This window comes from Podarcis cretensis (genome assembly GCF_951804945.1).
Source record: "Podarcis cretensis genome assembly, chromosome: 9".
Classification (NCBI taxonomy): Eukaryota; Metazoa; Chordata; class Lepidosauria; order Squamata; family Lacertidae; genus Podarcis; species Podarcis cretensis.
In genome coordinates this window covers 21,840,990-21,854,813 of record NC_137178.1, presented here as the reverse complement: position 1 = coordinate 21,854,813, position 13,824 = coordinate 21,840,990, and the positions used below count along the sequence as shown (strand labels likewise).

General features: G+C 43.0%; 1 protein-coding gene across 2 annotated transcripts; it reads left to right on the top strand.

The window, feature by feature from the left end:
* The first annotated feature begins 1,521 nt into the window (after positions 1–1,521).
* Positions 1,522–9,176, top strand: DDIT4L (DNA damage inducible transcript 4 like). 2 transcript variants are annotated; one of them, XM_079990336.1, is made up of 3 exons: positions 1,522–1,636; positions 2,274–2,415; positions 6,086–9,176. In XM_079990336.1, the coding sequence occupies exons 2-3, from the start codon at positions 2,328–2,330 to the stop codon at positions 6,568–6,570; spliced, it is 573 nt and encodes a 190-aa protein (XP_079846462.1). In that variant the 5' UTR covers positions 1,522–1,636; positions 2,274–2,327; the 3' UTR covers positions 6,571–9,176. The 2 variants fall into 2 exon arrangements, with proteins under 2 accessions (XP_079846462.1, XP_079846461.1); XM_079990335.1 differs by lacking the exon at positions 1,522–1,636 and adding an exon at positions 1,695–1,914.
* The last annotated feature ends 4,648 nt before the right edge of the window (positions 9,177–13,824 follow it).

Genomic DNA, 13,824 nt, shown 5'->3' with positions numbered 1-13,824 from the left:
GCTCCTGTTAATTTGGCTAAGATGCTGGTTTTCTTAGCCATCTCAATGAGCAGGATAACAGCCTGATGTTCAGGGGGCAAGAGATTCCCCTGGCACCAAACTAAATCCCTCCTTGTGCACACATATTTTGCAGATTGCAATCAAAATAGAGTTGCAAGATGGAAAATGTCATGTTAGAATCATAGAGTTGAAAGGAACCCTGTTTCAAGTACAAATACCTGCTGGAAAGATAAAGAAAAAGAAGGCACCTTTTTAACATATGTGGTGGACATGTAAGGTAATAAAAGCATTCTGGGAAATGATATATAATGAATTGAAAAAAATGTTTAAAATAACTTTTATTTAAAAAAAACAGAAGCTTTTCTATTAGGAATTGTAAGTACCAATGTTCCAAAGGAGCAGAAAAGACTTTTTATGTACCGTACGCAACGACAGCCGTATGGATGTTATTAGCCCAGAGGTGGAAAGAAGACAAAGTCCCTACCAGAGAGGAATGGCAAACTAAGCTGTTGGAACATGCCGAAATGGCAAAACTGACTGGAAAGCTCAGGAACTAAGAAGACCAAAACTTTAATAAAAAATGAGGGGAAAGCATCTATATCGTAACCTATCTGGGAGACCACTGTAAGCAGATGAAAACATTAGCAGGATTGCAATAATACTTTGTAACATAGCAAATACTGTGGACAAAATGGAGTAATATAAAATATGGATTACAGAATAATATGCAATTGAAAAAGTTGACAATAGGACCCATAGAGGGGAAGGTGGGAAGTCCAGAGATTTGGAGGAATCTCTAAATAGGGATATGTATTTTGTATTGTTATAATTTTATACTTGTAAAACCAAATAAAAATTATTTCAAAAAAGGAGGGAAGGAAGGAACCTTGTGCTTGCACCTATGTCCCTGAGATTAAGAGTCTCACGCGCTTCTGACTGAGCTATCCCATTGGCCAGAAGGAAATGTGTCTTTACCCCTGAGTTAGTGTGCCAGGCTAGGACCTGGGTTCAAATCCCCATTTGGCCACGAAGCTCACTGGGGGGGGGGGGCAGTCACCAGCTCTCAGCCTGAACTACCTCACTGGGTTGTGATGAGGATTAGGAGGAGATTGTGGGGGCTGGGTGTGAAAACCACGTGTGCCCCTATGAGCGATTTGGTGGGCTTTAAATGTAGCCATCAATAAACTAATAAACAAGCGGGGGGGGGGAGGAGAGGAGGAGAAACGGCCACTTGCTCCCATCACGTCACCCATTCACACGCACACGTGCGCAACCAGGTGAGCAGAAAAAAGCAAGGAGAGAAGCGGATCAAAACACTGCTGTGAGTCAAACATTGACAGAGAAGGATGGATGTGTGTGAGAGAGAGAGAGACAGAGAGAGAGGTCAGGTGACCGATGTTTTCCTCTCTCCCAAGTCTTTCTGACATTCAATCTGACCAATCCAGTGATCAGCTCGCCTCCCCCCCCCCCCCCCGCGGCGGCGCCGCTCCGCATCTCTTCTTTCACATGGGTGAACTGAGTTAAGAGGCTGTTTGCTCCTCTTCCCCCGACGCGCAACTCACCTTCACGCAGCCGCCAATGGCGAGAGAGATTCGCCTGCAAAGTTTGCCGCTGCCCCCAAAGACCTGCGGAGGAGGTGGAGCATTGGGCGCGGGGAGCAGAGAGATATATATAGATATCTGTATATATAAGTCGCTCTCGTAGTACGAGAGAGAGAGGAAGGGTGGGTGGTGTGGAACAACGGGTGGAAGTTTGCACGTATTTATTACTTTTTGTATACCTAGGTGGGTTGTTGTCGTGTTACTTTTGTCTTTTTTTTACACTTTTTATTTAAAAACTGATTTCCAATGAAAGCTGAAGTTGCTTTTCTAGAAAATTAAAATTTCCGTGCACTTTACTTGACATTTTCAGCAGGTAAGAGGAGCTGTTTGTCTTGGGGGCTGAATTAATGGATTGTGTTTACTGTTCTGCAATCTGCCTGTGAACTGCTCTCCCCTTTTTTTAAAAAGAAACAACAAATAAATTCTCTACTTTTCTTTAAAAAATAAGTGTTTGATTTCACTCTCTCCCCCCCCCCCATCCCCCAGACTTTAAACTGCTAAACTGCTAATGGATTGTAAATAACACATAGGTTGTTTTCTTCAAAATCTTGTGGTCTGATGCATATCAAATTTCTCCTGCTGCAGCTTTTCCAGTTTTGAGAATTGTGTGCTGCTATCTTTTTATTGTCTAACGGCCTGTCAATAAACTATATTTGCTTTTTTTTTCTTCAGTTAACCCAGAGAGGTAAGCCCGCCTCTTGGTGGCAAGGACAACTGTTCTTCAGAATGGTGGCATCCAGCAGCTTAAACATTAAAAATTCTGCATGTATCTCTGAACTGATACAGCAACGCTTTCATCCAGCACCCGTGACTGGTGAGTGGGTTCAGATGCTGGTGGTTAATGCCACACTTACTAACTTAATGCAATCCAGGTTCCATTAGATCTGCAATTGTGCTTTTGGGCTTGCATGTATACACACAGAGAGGTGCTTAGGCTACAAGTCTTCTTCAATAATAATAATTCATGCAGTTTGTTGGTTTATGAACGACCCTAAAATTGAACTTGGTGTCAGCTAGTGTGAACAGCTGGAGGATAAAACACTCCCCCCACCCACCCAATTTCAATTTCCAGAAAGATCAAAATGATGATGAGATTCACACCGAATTAAAATTGTTTGTGGATGCGTCATGGAAAATTATGCAAAATGTGTGTAGCATGTGTGGAATGGATCTCAGACTCTTCCTAAAGCCTTGAAGCTCTTCCTAAAGCCCTGAGGTTTGGTCATTCAACTGCATGTTAAGCAGCAAATCCCGCCCCCCATTTAGCCTGCAAACTGAACAGTGTACTATTGTTAGGCCTTTGCAAAACATTGCGCAACACTCTTAGCAACTTTTCGCTATGCTATGTGTGCTGTGCCCAAATTATCATGCCAAACAAAGTAGACAAATCACATTTTCATGGGAAAAGCATACTGTTTTCCTGATATGAACATGGGAAGCTTCCTTATACTGAGGTCATTGGTCCAGCTAGTTCAGTATTATCTACACTGACTGGAGATTCCCTATCTGGAGTTGCTGGGGCTCAAACCTGTGGCCTTCTGTATGCAAAACAGATGCTCTACCACTGAGCTATAGCCTTGTGACAACTTTGAAGAAAAATAGTATCCACAAAGGACTGATGGACTTGTTAATTTTGTTTCAATAGGTTGCTTTCAATGCCTTTAGTGATTTTTCTCTCTTAATGCTAGAACTTCTGGTCATCTCATGAATCTGAAACAGACAAGAAGTACTTCTCTCCACTCCCCCAGGGCATGGTTACACAATGGAATTTGCTAGCACAAGATGGCTGTGAAATGGAATTTGATAAATTCATGGAGAATAAGGCTATCTGTGATTACTACAATGATGGTTATATCCCCTGAATAATAGTCACTGGCTGAGGAGCAATACTAGTGACTCATTGTGCTCATGTACTGCTTAGAATCATAAAATTGTAGAGTTGAAAGGGACCCCGAGGATCATTTAGTCCAATCCTCTGCAATGCAGGAATCTCAACTAAAGACAGACAGATGGTCATCCAACCTCTGCTTAAAAACCTCCAAGGAAGGAGAGTCCACCACCTTTCTAAGGAGTCTGTTCCACTGTCAAAGAGCTCTTACCATCAGAAGCTTCTGCCTGATGTTTAGTCGGAATCTCTTTTCTTGAAATTTGAATTCATTGGTTCAGGTCCTTATCCTCCAGAGCAGGAGAAAACAAGCTTGCTCCATCTTCCATGTGGCAATCTTTGAGATGTTTGAAGATGACTATCCTATCTCCTTTTAGTCTCTTCTTCTACAGGCTAAACATACCCAGCTCCTTCAACCATTCTTGGTGTCCAGACCTTGATGCCCTCCTCTATGCACATTCCAGCTTGTCAATATCCTTCTTAAACTAGAACTAGACACAGTACTCCAGGTGTGGTCTGACCAAGACAGTATAAAGTGGTACTATTACTTTCCTTGATTGGGACACCATGCTTCTGTTGATGCAGTCTAGAACAGCATTGCCCTTTTTGCTGCTGCATCACACTGTTGACTCATGTTAAGCTTGTGGTCTACTAAGATCCCTCAATCCTTCTCACATATACTACTGGTAAGCCTGGTGTCCTACATCTTATATTTGTACATCTGGTTCTTCCTGCATAAATACAGAACCTTATATTTCTCCCTGTTGAAAGTTGGGGCCCAAGTCTTCAATCTGTTAAGGTCATCTTTAATGCCAGTTCTGTCTTCTGTGGCACTTTGGCACCTGTACATTTGATGAGCATCCCCTCATTTCCTTCATCCAAGTCATTTATAAAGACTTTGAACAACAACAGGCCCAGGACAGAACCATGAGGTACCCCACTTGCCTCTTTTTCCAGAATGATGAGGAACCATTAGTGAGCACTTTGGTCAGCCAACCAGCTACAAATCCACCTTACTCATCCCACATTTTACCAGCTTCTTTGCAAGAATTTGCAAAAGACTTTGTCAAAAGCCTTACTGAATTCAAGATACACTATGACCACAGCATTCCCCTGATCCACCCAGCTTGTTTGTAGACTTCCCAAAGCATCTGGTTGTCCACTGTAGGAGACATGATGCTGTACTACATGGACCATTGGACCGATCCAGGAGAGTTCACCATATAAACTGTTCTGAACACTAACCACAACCAATAGGCGACATTTGCAAACCAGCAACATGGCTGTGTTCACCAACTATGGTGAAAAATCATATCCCCCTTTTTTTTTACAGCAGCTGGGTATCAACTTTGATTTTTTTAGGGCTGGTCCTTGGAATGTGTTCTACCAAAAGAAAGCTACACAAAATTTTGCAGAGAACCTTTAACCCAAGGACTGGAGAAGTTATTGCTTACCAAAATAATAATGCCATGAAATTCATTTTCTAAGCACTATTATCAGTATGCATCCTAATATGAAAGTCAAAATGAATAAGGACTAAATAAATGGTTGTGATTTTAGCAGAGCTATCAAACTAATTCAATAGTTTCCAGATGATTGGTATCTGTGTTATATTTGACATCTGCAGGCTAAGCACTTATTGGAAGTAAAAGAGCTACCACTCAACCCTTTCTTGCAACACTACCTGAAATATTTCTAAAAGTTCCATCCCTTTTTAAAACTATCCTGCCACAATCAAAATAGCCCCAAGAAAAACAAGAATGTTTACTGATGAAAACTAAACCTCCTCCTCACCAGCTTAGTGACCGGATAGAGCAACTGAAGCTTGCATCCCTAAATTTGCACATAAATATTAGCAATGTATTGACATATACCTTTTAGCAAAACTGAAGCATTCCTTTAGGTGAGAAATAACTTTTCATCCAACTGGACTCAGCAAAATATTAATTCAAATTGATTGCAGCCTTACAGTTTTGCTTGCTATTCTCTTTGCCACATAAAAAGATGTGGTGAAAACTGTACCTAACTTTCACCCAACGTTTAATTTAGAGAGGTAAACAAGTTGCTTCTCGTGTGTGTGTGTGTGTGTGTGTGTGAGAGAGAGAGAGAGAGAGAGAGAGAGAGAGAGAGAGAGAGAAGCAATTTGGCTCAGCTTCTGACAGCCTGCCCAAATGTAATCTATTAAGAAAAGCATGATTGGGTCACTTGCTTAGGAGTCTTGTATGTCATCTCTGTGTGTTTTTCTACTAACATCTTCTTCTGTTCCTTTTTAGTAAATAATCAAATGTTTGTTAGTGGCAAAAGGGCCATATCCTGATTGCAGTGCACTTCATGACTCTTCTGTTGTAACCACTTTGTCAAGGGAAAGGCAATTTGATAAACTGTTTATTTCTGCATGAAGTCAAAGTAGGGTTGCTTGTTGGCAGCAGATACAGTAGACCTAGCTGCTATTTTACATTAGCTTGGGGGGACAACAAACACACTATATATAATATGTGAAATCTTGGCTTGCTGTAATTATTTGATACTGCAGGTGGTGGCTGGCTGGCTTCTTGCCTGGTAACTGAGAATCTCTTTCCTCTTCTCCTATCCTTTACAGATTTTGACTACTGGGATTATGTAGTGCCTGAACCCAACTTTAATGAGATGGTGTTTGAGGAACAGAAATGTCAGAGTTTAGTTAGAATGCTGGAGAGCTGCCTGTCTAAATCAAAACAGACTAAACTGCGTTGCTCTAAGGTTCTAGTCCCTGAGAAGCTAACCAGGAGGATAGCCCAAGACGTCTTGCGTCTCTCTTCCACCGAGCCTTGTGGCTTAAGGGGGTGTGTCATTCACGTCAACTTAGAAACAGGAAATGTGTGTAAAAAGCTGGATAAGATTGTCTATGACCCCACTGTCGTTCCTACTTTTGAACTGACGCTGGTGTTCAAACAGGACTGCTGTTCATGGCCGAGTTTCAGGGATTTCTTCCCCAGAGCTTGCTTCACTTCCGGCATCAAACGTACTCTGATCCTGAGTCCTGGGTTTCGTCTGATTAAGAAAAAATTGTATTCCTTGATTGAAACAGTTGTTGAAGAATGCTAAAAGCACACACACAAAAACACCGGTTTTTAACAGTTTAAATAACTGAGCCTGAAACCCTTAGAAATATGATTTTTATTTTTTTTAAGAAGATTGCGACTTTTGCACAGATGCCCTCTATTTAGGCTAGGTAAACCTCAGTAAAGCTACTTGGTACTAGGTAGAATGAGAAGGAACACAGCTATTAATACTTGAAACATTCCTTGATCAGCACCAGAAAGTCCCAATAGCCAACATGATTGCTGCTTATTGCTAGCCGCTATACTAAATGTTCCCTGTTAACAATTTGGCATTCTTGACTCCCACCTTCCTTTTTTTTTTTTAAAGAAAAAAACTAAGTTCTCTAAATTCAGCTTCTTTAAGAAGAACTAGGAGAAGTTATCCTTTATAGCCTTCAAAGAACAAAAACAGCCGGCAGTGTCCTTTTGACATAAATACAGGAGTTGGGAACCTTTGGGTCTCCAGGTGTTACTGAACTACAAAGGTCACCATCCCTGCACATTGGCCCTGCTGGCTGGGGCTGATGGGAGTTGTAGTTCAGCAACTACTGTGTTAATAGGAACCATGCTTCCAAATGTTGTTTGTAGCACCAAACACAGAGGTAGAAAGTATTGGAAGGAGGTGGAACTAAAGTCTTTGTGGGGAACCTGTTCTTCAGCTGTTCCTGGGCTACAACGCTCATCATCCCTGGTCGTTGGCCATGCTGGTTGAGGCTGATGGAAAATGGAATCCAACAACTGATGTGCTACAGATTCCCCATCCTGGAATGAAAAGTTAAAGCTTGGGTGGCAAAGCAACAATAGCTTCAGTTTCATCCTGCTAGTATTTTGTGGGGGACTAACAAAAATTAGCATAGTTCTGTTCTTATGGGATACTCGAGATGGAAGTGTTTGTGTTAAAATAGTTTCCCTAAAGTGTCAGTAACAACTGCACTATATTTCAATTGAAATGTGTATTTTGAATTCTGGCTTTTGGCACTAAATGCTGCATTTATTTTTTCTCAGTCTCGTAGAAGTGCTGGTGGTGTCCATCAATACTCCTGACCTACCTCACATCTATTTCTGAAAAAAGAGGGGGGCTATTGCTCTAGTACACAGTTGCCTTCCACTTTTGGTGTGAAAGAACACCTCATACAACCACTTCTTGGGCTTCCCTTCAGTGGTGATGATGCCTAAAATGATTGCTGGTTTTCAGGTGACTGCTTGATCATCTGAAAACCACAGCCGGTTGACTTTTATGGTCCCGCAAACGATTCATAGTTGACGGGTTCAGAAGGCTGCTTTACCACAGACTGGAAGGAACACTTTGGTTCTCTTTCAGCAGGATATTTTTAAAAGGAGTACCTAATCTGATGTTCACTGTTGTTTCCCTCATAGAGTTTCTTGGCTTAGCTAAGGGGAAATCTACATGGCCATGGGGGCAAGAGAGGCCAGCTGAAGATTTCTTTTTTATTTTTGCTGACTTGCCACCCATGCGTACTCCCATGACATGAGCCATCTATGATCCAAAGAGCAACATATATGTGTGTTTCCTAGTCTCCATAATCCTTTTGTCAAGGATGTTCCCCTACTTCAGCAGCATTAGGAAAATGTTCCTTATTAATTTTAAGGCTATGAAAGGCTTATTTCCCTTGAAAGTGCTAAGATGGAGGTCTTTCATCTTGGTCATGCCAAACCTTCAGCTTTTGTCTCTTGCCGGGGCTCCAGCTATTAAGTTGCCCATTACTGTCCTTTCAGAAACCCAGTAATCACATTGGGGGTGGAGGGGGTGAGGTTTGCCACTCTTTTAGCCCCCATTGAATCAAATTGGCTGCTTGTGTCAAGCAAAGGTATTGCACTGAATGTCTTTCTTTAATGCCTCTTGGCTTTAAACTCCTATAGCTCACAGCGATGAGATTTAAGCACTGTTCGTGCAGATGGGCCATGTTAACATACCAGGATTCGTGGCTTTCTTTGGAAAAAGCACTTCATGAGGGACCAGATCCTACCATATATAAATATTGAGAAACAGGGATATTGAGAAAAGACTGTTGTAGTGGGAATAGTAGGCAGCATTGTCTAATGCCCCAGGAATTTTTGTTTCTGCGTCTGTGCTAGTTTAGCATTTTGCTAATATGCAATGAAAAAGGGGTGATTTTGGAAGCTTCTACAGGTGACACTCCTGATTTCCTTCAAATGCTATTATTGGGGGGGAGGGCAAACTTCTATGTACATGGCATATATTTCAGAAAGACTAATAGACTTGGGCGGGGAGTATTGCTGTTGCCTGATAAGTTGCCTGATAAGTTGCAGAACACTAAATTTTAAATAGCTGACATTGGAATAAAAATTGACCCATTTCTGTATACCAGCTACTGAACTTCTGTCTTGTTGCTATTAGGACCATTGTAAACTCACGATGCACTTAAAACCACTGTTAACCTTCTGGTGTTAAATGGCTGCCATTTGTATGGGTGGATGTTGCACTGATGCAGATGCCAGAATTGTTTTGAAGTTGCAAAATGTTTTTGGTTCTTGTTGTTATGGTCTTAGCATTGATCTTAAAGTGTTGGTTCCTATGGAAGGAGATGTAAGTCTGTCTTATAAATAAAGGTATATTTTTAATTCTCAGATCTCGGGTTTTCATTTTTCTTTAGTCTCGAGAATAATTAAGGTGTCTGGCCTGTCACTTCAGGAAAAGGCCACCAAAATGTAGAAGGGGATGTAGCGTTGCAGAAAAGTTTTTTTTCATAACACTAGAAATTGTGGACATTCAATGAAGCTGAACTTAGGGCAGATGAATTATGGAATTTGCTCCTGCAGAGACAGTGATGGCCACCAACTTGGGTGGCTTTAAAAGAGGATTAGACAAATTTATGGAGAAGAGGACTATCAGTGGCTACTGTCATGAAATTCTACTCAATATTGATCTAGAGTAGATTCCAATGTATAGTTAGCAGAGTAAAAACTTTAACATGTTCCAGGATTCCCCCAAAATAGATCAGAGGCAATTGTATTTCTTCCAGCAGAGCTTTACTGCTACTGAAGGCAAATGAGCATAATGGTCACAAATCCAATACATTCAGGATTGGCACTGTCCATAAGAAATCCAGTTGCAGCGTACTTAACTTAAACTTACAATAACTTGTAGTAAGTCTAAACCTTAACGTTATAGCATACTATGTACAGAACACCACACCAGAAGGAAAAGAGATAAAGTGAAACCCAGGCTCCTTCTGGCCGTACTTTTATAGTCAGCATGATTTTGACAGAAGAGAGAAGAGAACCAGTTTAAACCAGCTGTACAGTGGTACCTCTGGTTGCGAACGGGATCCATTCCAGAGTCCTGTTCGCAACATGAGCAGAATGCAAGCGGCATCTGTGAATGCGCTGCGTCTGCACATGCACGTGACGTCATTTTGCGTGTCTGCGCATGAGCAAGCAGTGAAACCCAGAAGTAACCCTTTCTGGTACTTCCGGGTTGCGGCGGAACACAACCTGACAAAATGTATCATGAAGCAAACACAACACGAGGTATGACTGTACTCAGCTTCTCTAGAAGTATAACCCAAACATCATTAACCTTCTGCTTTCAGAACCCTCTAGAATTAAGTAGAATAGGAAAGATCTCTACACATCAGATCAATACTTTCTGCACCAAGAAATGCAAACTGACAGCTACAAGGCATGGTGGCTATTCTCTGTCTCCACATATGGAGGCAGCAATGCTTCCGAATTCCAGTTCCTGGGAAATCATGGGAGGAGAGACTTCTCTTGTGCTCATGTTCTGCTCCTTGGTTTCCCATAGAGATCTGGTTGGCCACTGTGAGAACAGGATGCTGGACTAGATGGGCCATTATCCTGGTCCTGCTGACTGTTCTTACATATGCTTCACCTTTTTGAAAAGCAGCATGGAGGTGGGAAAGAGGAGAGTAGAAATTCCGCATCTCAGAAATGCCCCATTCAATTCTTAAAATAGAGGGAGATCTGAATTCTTCAGATTGACGGAAATAAACCTAACTAGCCTGTGTTTGACAAGGTGTATTTCTAGGTACAGAGTGAGCTCCCATTCATTAAAACATACAATGAAAATTTTGACTGAGTGCCATACGTTCTTTTGCACAAAATGGAAACTTCAAAACCACAGGTTAAGCTTCTTAAGCATACATTGATACTTAATTCTCCTCTCCAACGTGTTGTTAGACTCTGGAAAAATTATGCAACTTGTTCTGCATCCACCGTGGTCTTGGGTCTTGAGGATGGGAGCCTTATATGACAAACTGCTTTGGAAATTGAGGGGATTTCTCAGAAACTGTGATGTGGCTTTGGAACTTGCAGAATAGCTGCTAATGTAGTTCTGTCCGAGTAGCAGCAGAGAAAGCTTAGTAAAATTGTATATACATATGCCAACCACAGTTTTCTCAGAAGCTAATGTGCTTTCCAACCTGTACTCTGCAAACAATACTTACACTAATAATAATAATAATAATAATAATAATAATTGTCAGAGCTGCCTCTAGGTCCCAGCTCACAGAGGACCAACGCTAGGCTGTAGTAATGTACAAAAGTCTTTATTGAAGTTCAGTTTCCATTTCAAAGCCACAGCGTGCAGCCCTATGTCTTAAACCCTAGATCGGCGAAGTCCCGTCGGAGTCCCCTCCCCTATGACACCAGTTTAAGATCCTAGCCCTGCTCCACCTTTTACGCTGCTCTCTCCTCCTCTGGGTCCTCCTGCCCGCTGGGGCATTGCCCTTTCTGGACTCTTCCGACGCTGAGTCACTTAGCTCCTCCCCCTCCCTCCGGCGGGCTTTAGGACCCAGTTCCCAATCCTCATTCTCTGCTGTCCCGCGCTCCTGTACATTTGAACTTGCCTCTCGCGCCATCCCAGTGACCTTTCTCCTAACCGTTACACTACTTCGGTCACTGCTTCCCTCTTCCGGGACACTGGCCGGATCTGACCTCTCCTCCGTTGTCCAACTTTCTGATGGAGGCGTGGTCAGCCCTGCCTTATCTTCTCTCCCTGGTGGGGAATGCACTGGCCCCGATCCTTGGGACTCTTCCCCCCCACTCTGCTCTGGTGGGGAAGCTGGTCCTGATTTCCAGCTACTGCTCTGGGAGTCCCTGCTGCCCCCTTGCTCCTGGGGCGTTCCCCTTGGGAACCCCCTACCCCTGGCCACTGGCGCCCCCTTCTGTGAATCTTCCGATTCGCTGGATAGGCTCATGGAATCCCTCGGTCCACTGTCCTCTTCTCCTACGCTCCCCTCGGATTCTTCCCCTTCGCTCTCCATCTCCTCTCTTCCCTGTGCCTCTGCTCCTGAGCCCCTGACAATAATAATAATAATAAATTTTATTTATACCCTGCCCTCCCCAGCCAAGACCGGGCTCAGGGCGGCTAACATCAGATATAAAACAGCTGATTAAGATACAACTTAAAAACAAGATTAAAATACAACATTAAAATGCAGCCTCATTTCAATACAAACTCAAATAAAAAACTTTTGGGGGATGAAAATGCCAAATCTTCACCAAGGATAACTATTCAGACTGGTCCTACGTGGGCCAAAAAAAAAGCCAGGGAAGTCCCCAAATAGGAGTTCCATCACAGAAGGAAAAAGGAAAGAGGGGGAGGGGGAGGGGATCAAGTTGCTTCCAAGCCAGAGGCCAGGCGGAACCAGTGGCGTAGCATGGGTTGTCAGCACCCGGGGCAAGGCAAGTAATTTGCGCCCCCTAACCCGTGGATTTGCGCCCCCTAACCCGTGGATTTGCGCCCCCTAACCCTAACCCCCAGATGTTGCGCCCGGTACGGCCGCCCCCCCCCCCCACTGGGCGGAACAACTCTGTCTTACAGGCAGAGGAAGAAATCAGACACTTAAAACCGACTTGGATCCCATTGGGACTGGTGGTGTGGAAGGCAATGTGCTTAATGGCTGGTGAAGACAGGTACAGCCAACTAGTTTTAGCTTTGTTCCTATTAACAAGAGCAACGCTGAGCCTAAGGAGAAGGAAGCACACAGCCAGAACCAGCCTCTGGATTAGTTGTAAGTAAGGACTGACAGACAGTAAGAGCTGTTCAACAATGTAATGGTCTCCTTCGGGAGGTTGTGGACTCTGCTTCATTAGAGGTTTTTAAGCTGAGGATAGATGGCCATCTGTCCTGGATGCTTTAGCTGAGATTCATGCATTGCAGGGGATTGGACTAGATTAACCTTGGGGTCCCTACAGTTCTCTGATGCTATGATTCTATGAAGAAAGCACAGGTGGTTTTGGAGGAATCAAGACCGAGGTTGGTGGAGCAGTGCTCCATTTCCTGTAATGGCCCAGTCTTCACTGCTCAAGGTCCTCCACCTTCTAATGGAATTACACTGTTCTGAAAGCAACTCTGGGAAGAACTGCATACTTGTAGGAGTGATATTGCAAGGTGAGGGTCATCAGTACACTGGCAACACTAACATGGAGCGAGGGTGGTTGGGGCCTGAGTAACAAGTATCTTGTGAGCTTTTACGTTGCATGGAAGTTTCCTTGACAGGCAAGGCTTGTTCTTAAGTTTGCTCTTAAGCACTTTTGGCTAAACAAGCTTCCTAGGCCTGGAATAAGGAGTACACATCTCAGGGTACACAGAGATCTGAACGAAGAGCTTCCTGTTTGCTGAGACATGCTTGAACATTCTGTCTGTGTAGAACACCCTCACATCTACTCCTTTCCAAAAAAAGGACTTGGATTCTTAAGACTCTTAATACATCCCCCTCATGCTTATTTTGGTTTTCAAAAGATGTTTACTTGCAGAAGCGACTTTCCCACCAACCAGGCAGCCCTTCTCCAACTGAAATCAACCGACCCAACTCCCCATTGATGGTGTCATTTATTTTGTTTTCCTAGAGCACAATCTTCCCCAGAAGAAGAATTTAGTGAAACTTAAAAGGCTGCATACTTGCAAGAAGATGCGGATGTGAAAAGCACAACTCGAGGATTAATTGGGGAACAGAAGGGTTGTTGCTTCAACCATTTCTGACAGGCTCTTGTGCAGTCAAAGTTTCAGAGGTTGCATTCATCTTTATAGTTAGGCAGCAATGAATCAAATTCTATCCCACACTTTTCTGTGCATGGAAGAAGCTTGAACCTTATTTACAAGGTGATTTACTTTATTCCCTTTTCCTATACAGTTGTCTTTTCCCCATCCTTAAAGTTATTCTGTGGTTTGTCACACTGGATTCCAGCAACATGAGACAGAAAGCCATTCCCTCTGGACTATGAGCACTGTAGTTTACTCCTCACAGAGAGA

Excerpts from the sequence above, each read along its gene's own strand:
- DDIT4L (XM_079990336.1), top strand. The coding sequence starts at position 2,328 with ATGGTGGCATCCAGCAGCTTAAACATTAAAAATTCTGCATGTATCTCT. Across the intron at positions 2,416-6,085 it reads TCATCCAGCACCCGTGACTG|ATTTTGACTACTGGGATTAT; the intron begins GTGAGTGGGTTC and ends TATCCTTTACAG.